This window comes from Camellia sinensis, chromosome 8 (genome assembly GCF_055761805.1).
Source record: "Camellia sinensis isolate YWXY chromosome 8, ASM5576180v1, whole genome shotgun sequence".
Lineage (NCBI taxonomy): Eukaryota > Viridiplantae > Streptophyta > Magnoliopsida > Ericales > Theaceae > Camellia > Camellia sinensis.
Genome location: NC_138968.1, coordinates 72446466 through 72459847, shown reverse-complemented (window position 1 = coordinate 72459847; position 13382 = coordinate 72446466). Strand labels below are relative to the sequence as shown.

At 32.3% G+C, this 13382-nt stretch overlaps 2 protein-coding genes across 2 annotated transcripts; both read right to left on the bottom strand.

Moving 5' to 3' along the window:
• Positions 1-2107: 2107 nt before the first annotated feature.
• On the bottom strand, positions 2108-2875 carry LOC145797834 (zinc finger BED domain-containing protein RICESLEEPER 2-like). The gene has a single exon (XM_082885264.1). The coding sequence runs from the start codon at positions 2873-2875 to the stop codon at positions 2108-2110; it is 768 nt and encodes a 255-aa protein (XP_082741390.1).
• Positions 2876-10011: 7136 nt separating this feature from the next.
• On the bottom strand, positions 10012-11984 carry LOC145796588 (uncharacterized). The gene is made up of 3 exons (XM_082881802.1): positions 11651-11984; positions 10680-10719; positions 10012-10331 (listed from the first exon to the last, which is right to left on the bottom strand). The coding sequence occupies exons 1-3, from the start codon at positions 11962-11964 to the stop codon at positions 10044-10046; spliced, it is 642 nt and encodes a 213-aa protein (XP_082737928.1). The 5' UTR covers positions 11965-11984; the 3' UTR covers positions 10012-10043.
• Between the last annotated feature and the right edge of the window lie 1398 nt (positions 11985-13382).

Here is a 13382-nt window from a genome sequence, read left to right as displayed (position 1 = left end):
AACTTATAAAATAAAAAAACACAACAAATTCAATTCGTAACCTAAACAAATCATTCAAAATCTACATTCTATCATTAACTTACATTCATCCTATCCTACATTCATCATTCATAATCCAAATAAGAAAATCTTACATTAAAAATTCAACATTCATCATTCCAATCTTACATTAAAAATTCAACATTCATTATTCCTAACCTCCCAAAAAAAAAAAAAAAAAAAAGAAGAGTAATTCTTCATTAACTTACATTCATCCAAAATGCAAAAAAATAAAATAAAAATTCATTAAGTTACATTCATCCAAAACCAAAACGCAATTAAAAAAAAAAATTTGTTGTCAAACTTAAACTTCATTCAATACAAACCCATGAAATAAAATTAAAACACTTCTAAGATATCAAACTTCATCTTCATGAATCACATCCAATTCAACTTTCGCAAATTCCAATTTTAATTCCATGCATTTGGTTGATGAACCTTACACAAACAAATTGAAAAAATATAAACTTTAATCTTCAATTATAGATAGTAAGAAATGAAAAAATAAACAAATGTCTATATATTGCATCTCAATATAGTAAGAAAATGTGTTGATATGAAAAAATTACCAATGAGTAAATGGATATTAGACATCAATTATAGCATCAACATTATAGGTTGAAGTTGAAGATGAGCTTGACTCCAAAGTACCTAATTAGAAGTCAAGAAGAGAAGATTAATAAAACTTACATTAGAAAATGAATAATAATACAAATTAAAATAAAGATAAATAAATTCTCATTTACCCGAGTCATATTGCTCAAATTCTTCCACATCATCCATCGCCTTTCGAAGAGAAATTGGAAGGTTGCTTCGAAACCAATTTTGAGTACATACAAGAGCTTCAACCCATAGAAGGCGAGAGTGAACTACGAAATGGGTCAAGAATACGTCCTCCCGTACTAAAAGCCGACTCCGATGCAACGGTAGAAATAGGCATGGCCAACACATCCCTAGCAAGTTGTGATAACACCCTATATTTGGTTGCATTCAACTTCCAATAATCTAAAATCTCAAATGTTTGATTCTTTGCAAAATATTCAACCTCGGATAAATATTGTTCCAATTCCAACTTAGATCCACTAGTGCATCGCCCCTCCAAATAGGAATTAAATTGGGAGTCAACTAAAGAATAGGGATCATCATCATCATCATCTTCCACCATATTCACAACTTCACTCACACTTGGAAATTTCTCATTTGAAGGATAAAATGTGACATAATGGCTATACAAACGACTCAAGCAACTCTTAACCTTGTCTACCATCTCTTCCACCTTCCTATTATCTCCAAGAAACAAATTGGAAAAACAAAACTCCAAGTATGTCATTTTTTTGGTAGGATCAAGAACCACCGCAACATACAACAACAAATTGATTTTGCTTCCATCTCCCCAATACTTGCTAAACTTTAGCTTCATAGTCTTTGCCATTGTGCTCAAAATATCATCCTTAATTGGTTAATTTTGCTTTCAATAACAAACATCTCTTTGTAAAAAGCATTGGAAGTAACAAAGAGAGACCCCGAAAATTTCTTGGTTGCAACATAAAATAATTTTAGAAACCTCAAAAAAATTCTACACTTTTTCCAATCCAACTCATTCGGACTTCTTCTTATGCCACCATCAACATCCTTAAAATAAGGTTCAAAGTTGGAATCTACTAACTTTAATCGGTTAAAAGCCTTTTCATACTTTTCGGCGGCCTCTAACATCAAATAGGTAGAGTTTCACCTAGTTGGTACATCTAGGCATACAAGAGCTTTTGAATCAAGTTTGAGTGTGGCCGCACACTTCTTAAAAACATCATGCCTATAAGGAGAAGACCTCACATATCTCACCGCAAGTCTAATGTTGGCAATAGAATCATCCATTTCTTTCAACCCATCACTCACAACGAGATTAAGAATATGTGCACAACAACGCATATGAATAAACTCATGTTGCAAAATAGTCCCCTTCCAATCTTTGGTTATCGTTTTCAAATATTGAATGGTAAGATTATTTGAACTAGCATTATCAACTGTTAAGGTGAATATGCTATCAATGTTCCACTCAATTAAACACGACTCAATTTTTTCGACCAAATGTTTCTCCTTTGTGATCCTCAACTTGTTGAAAATTTATGATTCTTTTTTGAAGTTTCCAGTTATCATCAATGAAATGAGCAGTCAAACACATGTAACACAAATTTTGAATAGATGTCCAAGTGTCCGTAGTAAAGCAAATTCTACGACCCTTCATGGCCTTCTTTAACTTATCCCTTTCATTCTTGAATATGTTGAGCACTTCTCTAGATATGGTTTGACGAGAGGGAATTGGTGTGAATTTGGGTTGCATGACATTACAAAATCTTCTAAACCCAACACCCTCCACAAATCTAAATGGTAACTCATCAATGACAACCATCTCCGCAAGAGCCCTTTTACAAGTATCAAAATTAAAAATTGTTGCTACAACCTCAACACCCTCTTCATTTTGTTTCGGTTTAAGATTTAATGTTTGTTGACCATCTGTATCCCTATTTGGATATTCTTTACAATTGGGTGTATGACTCCTTAAATTGCTAGTCCCATAAAGTCTAGAGTCAGCCATATACTCTTTCTTACAATATTTACATACGGCTCTACGCTTCCCATCGGTCCCTACAACCTTGTCAAAATGATCCCAAACTGTGGATGGTGCTCTCCCCCCTCCACCCTCACTCTTTCTCTTTGGGGGTCTAGGAGGCTTAGGTTCAGGTTCATGTTCGGGTTCAACTAAGAGGGGATTCATTTGAGAATTAGAGGATTCCGAAGGTACAAGATTGATTGCGGGAGATTGAATACTATCCTCCATTTAAACTGGATTACAAAAACAGTCAAGGATTCAATTTTAATTCAATCAAACAGATTAATTCAACAGATTTAATCAAAAATTCCCTAAACAAACACAAACACAAACTATCAAGAAGACTGGATTAACTCTTCTTCCTTGCACATAACACAAACTATCAAGAAGACTTTTGAAAAGTTGAAGGTATATAATTAGGCAATCTGGATATCATATTAAATTCAAACAGGCTGTGCAGTTCTGCAACTGCAATGCATTAAAAGGGAAAAGTTCACCTTCTGGAAGAAAGACATTACAGGAGTTGGAATCATCATCATAATTTATGTATTACATATAAAAAAAAGTGATCGCAGAAACTTAAAATGGCCATGTATTTACATGCACTTTAAGGATGAAAACTTGTCCACAATATCAGCATTATGACTACTAAAATGCACTTTAAAATACAACTTGGTAGGCATTTATAGGCTAAAATGCACTTTTAGTCATTTTTTATTAAAATTCAGTTTTTGACTAAAATTCCCTAAAAACAGACAGATTTAAAATTCCCTAAAATTCAACAGATTTAATCAAAAATTAATTCCAAAAAACAAAATTATTTTTAATAACAGATTGAATTCCAAACAGATCTATGAAGTTGCAAACAGATCTATGAATTCCAAAAGTGTAAACCATGCTTCTATACGAATTCAATACAAATCCAACACAGACAGATCTATACAAATTCAATACAGATTCAACACAGACAGATTTAAATCAACACAGACAGATCTATACAAATTCAACACAGACAGATTTAAATCAAAAAATCTGTTGCTTAAATCCAAAATTAAATCAAAGATTATACATTCCAAACAAACAAACACAGACAGAGATCGGGGCGAGAGAGAGAGAGAGAGAGAGAGAGAGAGAGAGAGAGAGAGAGAGAGGCTTACCTGTGAGAGAGAGCCGATCGGTGTGGATGCAAAACCAGAGAGTAAGAGACTGAGATGAGAGAGTGAGGGAGATGAGATAGTGAGGGACACAGATCAGAGTCAGAGAGAGACAGATCTCATATGTTCGAAAAAAAACCAAAGATCGGGGAGAGAGAAACATAGACAGAGATCATAGAGAGGGGATTTACCTGTGTGCGATGAGGTCGATCGATCGGTAGATCTTATGAGAGAGAGATTCGATCGCTGAGTGAGTGCACAGATGAAAATCGCGAGTGAGAGTGAGAGAGAGACCGAGAGGAAGAGAGGAGATAGATAGATACAGTTCTGATGATGAGTGATGAGTGAGTGGGTTTGATTAGGTTAGGGTTTTCTTTGTTTTGGACGATCAGATTTAAAGGGGCAAAAAAGAGGTAATTTTGAACGGTCATATCAGATTAAAAAAAAAAAAAAAAAAGAGTTTTATGCGGGCGGGTTGGGCGGGTGCGGGTCAAACCCGCAACCCGCCCGCAACCCGAAATTTACATAAAATCCAAACCGCACCCTACCCTAATGTGTTTGCGAAACCGCCCATACATGCGCGGTTCGGATCTGGTAGGGCGGTTTGGACGGTTCGGATGACCCTATGCCCAGCCCTACATGCAACCGACTTAAAAGGAAGAGAATGCAAATGCTTCAAAAAAGCAAAGTGCAAGCTCAGAAAACAAAGACATATATAGAGTCAAAAAAGTTGCGACGAAAATAAAATAAATAAATAAATAACCTTACTTTCGAATGTTCTTTTTTGGGGGTTTGTAACTGCTAATAGTACTGGTCCGTAGAATTTAGATTTTTTTTGTTTCCGATTGTTGTTTTCTTTCACCTGTCTTTTGAATATAAATATATTATATGATATACATTATGATTAAAATTAATATTGATTATAAATTATTATAATATTTAGTATAAAAAATCAATATATTTGGATTTTTTTATATTTTTTAATATACAAAATGTATAAATAAAAAGTATGAAAATAATATTTTTTATTTACGTTATATTTTTTTAATTAAAATAATATCTTTTTAAATTTATAAGTGTATCTTATTTTTTAAATAATTTTTTATAGAGATAATATGACACCAACAATTCAGTTCGACGTTTCGACGTGACCCTTTCGTAATCACATGACACATGTCTTTACAACCACAAAATTTGTGAAATGTCAAACCACCTTTGCACTCTTTTTGTTTTTAAAAAATAAAAAAACTTTTACTCTTTGGCTGGCCCTATTTTGTGTCACTTAGCCAAACACAATTTTCTTTTTTTCTTCTTGCAAGTGCTTCATATTTGTCATGTTGTGTGTTGGACTATTCAATATCATTAATTTTGTGTTATCTGCTATTATGTCACATGATTTGCTTTATCACGTGTTCATCAAATAATTGAAGGGAATGTTCTTATTTATTTATTTATTTATTTTAAATATTTAAATGTGTAATTAGGTACACATGTAATCACATTTATATTTTTTTGACTTATTTTATAATTTTAAATTATGGGTCCTAATGATAGTTTTAAAAAGGGTCAATAAGTGCTGTAAAAATTCAAAAAATTTACATATTTCAATACACTTTTTACACTTTTTTTTTTCAAAATTATCAATAGTTCTAAGAGTTGTTTTTTTTATTATTTATTTATTTTTATATAATTATTATCCCACAATAATGGCAAGGCCACTAATGGGTTGCTGTCCAGCACCCGATTGAATTCATTGTTTCGAAATCTATTGAATGAGTTTGACGAATTGACGAATGGATGCAGACTAAATTGATGGATTGAACAAATCTTTGTTTACAATAAAAATGATAATTTTTACAAAACAAATACTATTTTGCAAAGAGAGAGAGAGAGAAAAAAAAAACACTAATTTTTTAAACTAATGAGAAGTGAGGGTTATGCTTTTTCTAAAAAATTAAAAAATAATTATATTTGTGAAAAAATATTGATATATACATGACAAAAAAAATAAAAAATAAAAGAAAAAATGAAGGAAGACAACTATGACAAAAATGGCATCTTTAAGATTCCTATAAAACAGACATAAGTCAACCTTAAATCATGACTCTTTAGAAAAACAAACAGCAATGTTAGATATCAAAAAAAACCTTTCATGAAAATAATCATGAAAGTTTCGTGACCCTTAGATTACATTTAGAATAAAACACCACACACTAATCAAGGTAATTCAAGGATCATAAATTTTTCATGATCATTTTCATGACAAAATTTTCATGATCTCTAACTTTTCTCAAAAATAAATGCTTTGCACCCTCACACAGACACCAAACTCTTTACACTTTTTGCTTTTAATCATTGAGAAAATTATTTTGTAATAATTTATAAAGATTGAGAGTTAAATATTTCAGTTAAAAAATTACTATAAATTGTCACAATATTCTTTTCATTTTTTTATATAAATTTTTATAAAAAATTAAAAAAATTAATAAAATAACATATTCTCAAACCAAACGTCATTGAAATAAGACTGCGGATAGCTACACTAAATTTATTCTTACTCGAGTGGGTCCCCTTCTGTTGTGCATGGTTTGGTTTTTCCACTAATTCATTATTATATGCAAGGAGAGAAAGGAAAAGAAAAGAAAAAAAAAAGGTCACTTTGCTTTGCACAACGACATTCATTTATCATTTCTTTAATGTAAAACACACATGATATGATATATTTTTTATAAGTAAAAAAACCGTTTTATTGATGAAATGAAAATACAAATCATACAAATATCAATAAAACAAAGGAAACGTAGCTTAGCAAATCTGGAGATGACACATGATATGATAATACAAACGAAACAAAGGAAACGTAGCTTAGCAAATCTGGAAAAGTTCACCTTCTGGAAGAAAGACATTACAGGAGTTGAAATCATCATCATAATTTATGTATTACATATAAAAAAAAGTGATCACAGAAACTTAAAATGGCCATGTATTTACATGCACTTTAAGGATAAAAACTTGTCCACAATATCAGCATTATGACTACTAAAATGCACTTTAAAATACAACTTGGTAGGCATTTATAGGCTAAAATGCACTTTTAGTCATTTTTTATTAAAATTCAGTTTTTGACTAAAATTCCCTAAAAACAGACAGATTTAAAATTCCCTAAAATTCAACAGATTTAATCAAAAATTAATTCCAAAAAACAAAATTATTTTTAATAACAGATTGAATTCCAAACAGATCTATGAAGTTGCAAACAGATCTATGAATTCCAAAAGTGTAAACCATGCTTCTATACGAATTCAATACAGATCCAACACAGACAGATCTATACAAATTCAATACAGATTCAACACAGACAGATTTAAATCAACATAGACAGATCTATACAAATTCAACACAGACAGATTAAAATAAAAAATCTGTTGCTTAAATCCAAAATTAAATCAAAGATTATACATTCCAAACAAACAAACACAGACAGAGATCGGGGCGAGAGAGAGAGAGAGAGAGAGAGAGAGAGAGAGAGAGAAAGGCTTACCTGTGAGAGAGAGCCGATCGGTGTGGATGCAAAACCAGAGAGTAAGAGACTGAGATGAGATAGTGAGGGAGATGAGATAGTGAAGGACACAGATCAGAGTCAGAGAGAGACAGATCTCATATGTTCGAAAAAAAACCAAAGATCGGGGAGAGAGAAACATAGACAGAGATCAGAGAGAGGGGCTTTACCTGTGTGCGATGAGGTCGATCGATCGGTCGATCTTGTGAGAGAGAGATTCGATCGCTGAGTGAGTGCACAGATGAAAATCGCGAGTGAGAGTGAGAGAGAGACCGAGAGGAACAGAGGAGATAGATAGATACAGTTCTGATGATGAGTGATGAGTGAGTGGGTTTGATTAGGTTAGGGTTTTCTTTGTTTTGGACGATCAGATTTAAAGGGGCAAAAAAGAGGTAATTTTGAACGGTCAGATCAGATTAAAAAAAAAAAAAAAGAGTTTTATGCGGGCGAGTTGGGCGGGTGCGGGTCAAACCCGCAACCCGCCCGCAACCCGAAATTTACATAAAATCCAAACCGCACCCTACCCTAATGTGTTTGCGAAACCGCCCATACATGCGCGGTTCGGATCTGGTAGGGCAGTTTGGGCGGTTCGGATGACCCTATGCCCAGCCCTACATGCAACCGACTTAAAAGAAAGAGAATGCAAATGCTTTAAAAAAGCAAAGTGCAAGCTCAGAAAACAAAGACATATATAGAGTCAAAAAAGTTGCGACGAAAATAAAATAAATAAATAAATAACCTTACTTTCGAATGTTCTTTTTTGGGGGTTTGTAACTGCTAATAGTACTGGTCCGTAGAGTTTAGATTTTGTTTGTTTCCGTTTGTTGTTTTCTTTCACCTGTCTTTTGAATATAAATATATTATATGATATACATTATGATTAAAATTAATATTGATTATAAATTACTATAATATTTAGTATAAAAAATCAATATATTTGGATTTTTTTATATTTTTTAATATACAAAGTGTATAAATAAAAAGTGTGAAAATAATATTTTTTATTTACGTTATATTTTTTTAATTAAAATAATATCTTTTCAAATTTATAAGTGTATCTTATTTTTTAAATAATTTTTTATAGAGATAATATGACACCAACAATTCAGTTCGACGTTTCGACGTGACCCTTTCGTAATCACATGACACATGTCTTTACAACCACAAAATTTGTGAAATGTCAAACCACCTTTGCACTCTTTGTTTTTAAAAAATAAAAAAACTTTTACTCTTTGGCTGGCCCTATTTTGTGTCACTTAGCCAAACACAATTTTCTTTTTTTTCTTCTTGCAAGTGCTTCATATTTGTCATGTTGTGTGTTGGACTATTCAATATCATTAATTTTGTGTTGTCTACTATTATGTCACATGATTTGCTTTATCACGTGTTCATCAAATAATTGAAGGGAATGTTCTTATTTATTTATTTATTTTAAATATTTAAATGTGTAATTAGGTACACATGTAATCACATTTATATTTTTTGACTTATTTTATAATTTTAAATTATGGGTCCTAATGATAGTTTTAAAAAGGGTCAATAAGTGCTGTAAAAATTCAAAAAATTTACATATTTCAATACATTTTTTACACTTTTTTTTTTTTCAAAATTATCAATAGTTCTAAGAGTTGTTTTTTTATTATTTATTTTTTTTATATAATTATTATCCCACAATAATGGCAAGGCCACTAATGGGGTGCTGTCCAGCACCCGATTGAATTCATTGTTTCGAAATCTATTGAGTGAGTTTGACGAATGGATGCAGACTAAATTGATGGATTGAACAAATCTTTGTTTACAATAAAAATGATAATTTTTACAAAACAAATACTATTTTGCAAAGAGAGAGAGAGAGAGAGAGAGAGAGAGAACACTAATTTTTTAAACTAACGAGAAGTGAGGGTTATGCTTTTTCTAAAAATTTAAAAAATAATTATATTTCATGATCTCTAACTTTTCCCAAGAACAAATGCTTTGCACCCTCACACAGACACCAAACTCTTTACACTTTTTGCTTTTAATCATTGAGAAAATTATTTTGTAATAATTTATAAAGATTGAGAGTTAAATATTTTAGTTAAAAAATATTCTCAAACATAAATTGTCACAATATTCTTTTCATTTTTTATATAAATTTTTTTAAAAAATTAAAAAAATTAATAAAATAACATATTCTCAAACCAACAGTCATTGAAATAAGACTGCGGATAGCTACACTAAATTTATTCTTACTCGAGTGGGTCCCCTTCTGTTGTGCATGGTTTGGTTTTTCCACTAATTCATTATTATATGCAAGGAGAGAATGGAAAAGAAAAAAAAAAAAAAAAAGGTCACTTTGCTTTGCACAACGACATTCATTTATCATTTCTTTAATGTAAAACGCACATGATATGATATATTTTTTATAAGTAAAAAAATCGTTTTATTGATGAAATGAAAATACAAATCATACAAATATCAATAAAACAAAGGAAACGTAGCTTAGCAAATCTGGAGGTGACACATGATATGATAATACAAACGAAACAAAATCTATTGCAAGCACATCCACTGATATATATATATATATATATATATATAATAACAGGTTACCAGGCACAGAAACAAAATCTATTGCAAGCACATTCACTGAAACGAGAAAGAAACTTGTTGTTGCAGGTCCCTCATTTAGTTCTTCATCGTATCAAAGGAACTGACGAGTCGGGATGCGGTTAGGGCCTTCACATTCGGCAGAATATGTTCCTTCAGTGAGAGAGTAACGAAGCTTCAGTGTTTCTCCTGCCTCCAGTTCATTACGAGGTACAAATTGAATCCATTTTTCGCGATTCAACATCTTTTTATTACCATTATCACCACCTATTGCTATCTGAAACCTCCACTGCATATCTTTTTGATCCCACACAACCATGACGGGCTGGTTGTTCTCATGAATCAGTGGTATATTCATGTCGGTTAAATCTTCTTCGGAGAGCTTCTTCTCAAAGCTTATTCATCCACTGCTATGTTATCTTCCCAAAGGTGTTTTCTGGTTGCACCTCTTGCACTTTGGATTGCACACTTTGTTTTCTGGATGCACATGCACATCATCCCACATGAGATGGCAATATATCTCATAGCTAAATATTCAACAGTATAGAAGCACAGAAATGGAAGTCTAAAAGCAAGCAAAACAAATGCCCATATCCATAGAGAACAGAGTCTTTTCACATATAGAGTCCTTCTGGCACCCCCTCTTTCTTCTTGAACATGACCTTATCTTTAGCCTTCTTGAAGTCTGAATGCGTAAACCTTCATACGGCGCTCTCTTAGAGCAAGTAACCTTCTTCTCAAAGCTTATTCTGGAAGTAGTTCTCCAACCACTGAACAAATTAGACGATGTGATGATGAATCAAAATATATGTTCTTAAAAAAAAAGAAAAAAAGAAAAAAAGAATTGAATGTATTGTATATGTGCATAAAATAACATAAACTCATCCGAACAAAAAAGAAAAGAAAAGAAAAGACAATATGAGTTTAGAGTGAAAGAGATAGAGCAAACATATAAACCAATTGACGTGGTAGATTTGATATTACAAAATTACCCACTTTCTAACTTAGAAACAAGTAGTAGTAGCCTCATTCACAGAGAGGTAGTAGATGATAAGAAAGGAGAATATGTAGAATAATTTAGAGAGAGAGAGAGAGAGAGAGAGAGAGAGAGAGAGAGAGAGAGAGAGAGAGAGAGAGTACTCCGGAAAAAATCCCGACATAGTACTCCGGACCCACCGACGACGACACGATGGCGTGATTCTCATCGATCAGCTCCTCGAGATTGCCAACGCTCATCGGCGAGCCCCGCAGATCGTCGACCTTAGATCGATCCTCCTCAGTCTTCTCCTCTTGGGGCTTCAATCTCTCCTGATTGGTCACGAACTCTTCTTCCATCAAAAGATAGTCCTTGATTCGCTCCAGCTTCAACAGCCTCAGCTTGCACTTCGTCAGCGGCGTCACCGTCGGAAGCAGAAGCCGGGCGGCGGCCTCGGGCCCCTTCTGCTTCCGCTGCGCTTCTTGTTTCTACTTCAATCATTTATATTGTCGGCTTATATATCCGGCCCTACCCCCTCAAGTCAATTAACCCCTCTAACAATTTTACTCATGTTTCAAGCTTATCTTTATACTTTCAGCTCAAATTTTTTTTCTTTATAAAATTTTTAAAATTTTAATAAAATACTTTTAGTTGAAGTTCAAAATTTTTTAAAAATTAATAATAGTTTCTATAAAGACAAAAAGAAAAAGAAATTCAAACCCGACCTGAGCAGTTGGCCTTTCAATTCCACGTAATATAAATTTTCATTGGGATTGAAATAAAACTTGACAATAACACCTTTCATGAGACCATGAGCCTTAGTAAACTGGCTCCATTCGCCTTGCAACCTTTTTTGCTTCTCATCATCCTTTATCGCCACCTCAAACTTCCATTTCCTTCCAGTTTGATCCTTTACAACCATCACTTCTTTGCTTTCTTCTGGTAAATTAGTTGCGGAACGAGGTACCTCCAAGATGGTTTTGGTAGCATCTGACATCGAGAGTACCTTCTCAAAGCAAAAGAACATTCTTGAACTCATTCCCAAGACCTAATCAAATTAAAATGACGTTTTAATTAATTAAAAGTATGAATGCATTTGCAGAGAATAACAACAAAAATTAATCCAAAAAGGGAAATAAAAAAGGTACACATGTGTTTTGAGTTCTCACGTTAAAAAAACAAACAATAAATCAATTGATAAAAAAAAGGCCGACAGTATACTAAAGCCAAAATATAAAAGCTGACTGACTGATAAGAGAGAGAGAGAGAGAGAGAGAGAGAGAGATTAGTTACATACTCTAACCTTTGATTTGCTTTGAAAGATTTTGAGTGAGCAAGCAAGTAAGCTGAGGTTAGTATTTATAGGGACAGTGGTGAGTTTAATTAATTAATTAATTAATTGTTTTGATGGGGTCATTCGTAGGAGCAAGGATCCTCTAGAGTAATTTTTCTCTAAAGTTTCCTAAAGTGTTGCAGTGTATGATTGAGATTTACTGGCAAGTCACATCAATTTTTTTGATGTGACTTGTCAGTAAATCTCAACCACACAATATAGCACTCTAGGAAATTTTAGAAAAATTTCACTCTAGAGGATCCTTGGTGCATTCGTAGTGACGATGTGAGTGAGTGAGCTTAGAACGTGACAAAACTCTTTGTTTGTGCGTATTATTCTTTTGATGGGATGTCTTAACTAGGTTTTTATTAGTTAAAATAATGAGATTTATTATTTTTTATTAGATCGAGAAAAGATTTTTTTTTTATTAGGAAAGAAGTGGCACACTGTTAAAAAATTCTATTGATTTTTAAAATTTATTAATATGGCAGTCTATTAGAATATGTAAGGTAATTTTTTGTTTATGTCTTTTTTAATTATTCATCAATTATCTCACTTTTTCTTTTTTTGACAAAGATATAGTGTTAATATGTTAATATAGTTAGATTATAACTAAAAGGGTTCGTCGTTACTCTATCAGGTCGAACCTCTGACCACCCCCTCACCACACCTTAAGTTTGTATACCATTTTCTTATAAATAATGTGAAGTATTGTTTTAAAACCACTAAGCTGTCATGTTTGTGATTGTCTCAAAGCTAGTTACTCGCAATTATTATAATAATAATAATTTAAAGACGGAAACATTGCCTTTTCTATATGGGATTTGCATGGTGCTTAATACAAGAATAATATGAAATTTTTAAAGATAAGTTACATTAATTTTTTTAAAGTTTAATGAATTGCAAAAACTTTTTTTTTTTTTTTAATTTTTGAAATGATTTAAACCTCCTTTGAGGTTAATAAAATTGTTAAATTGACATAAATCTTTCTTAAAGTTTAGTTTTTAAAATGTCTGAAATGACAGGTTTAGGTTTTTATTATAAAATCACCCATCTATTACTTTACTATATTGACTATCATTCACAGTCATGCATGAATCGCACGGCCTAATTGTGAATTGAAA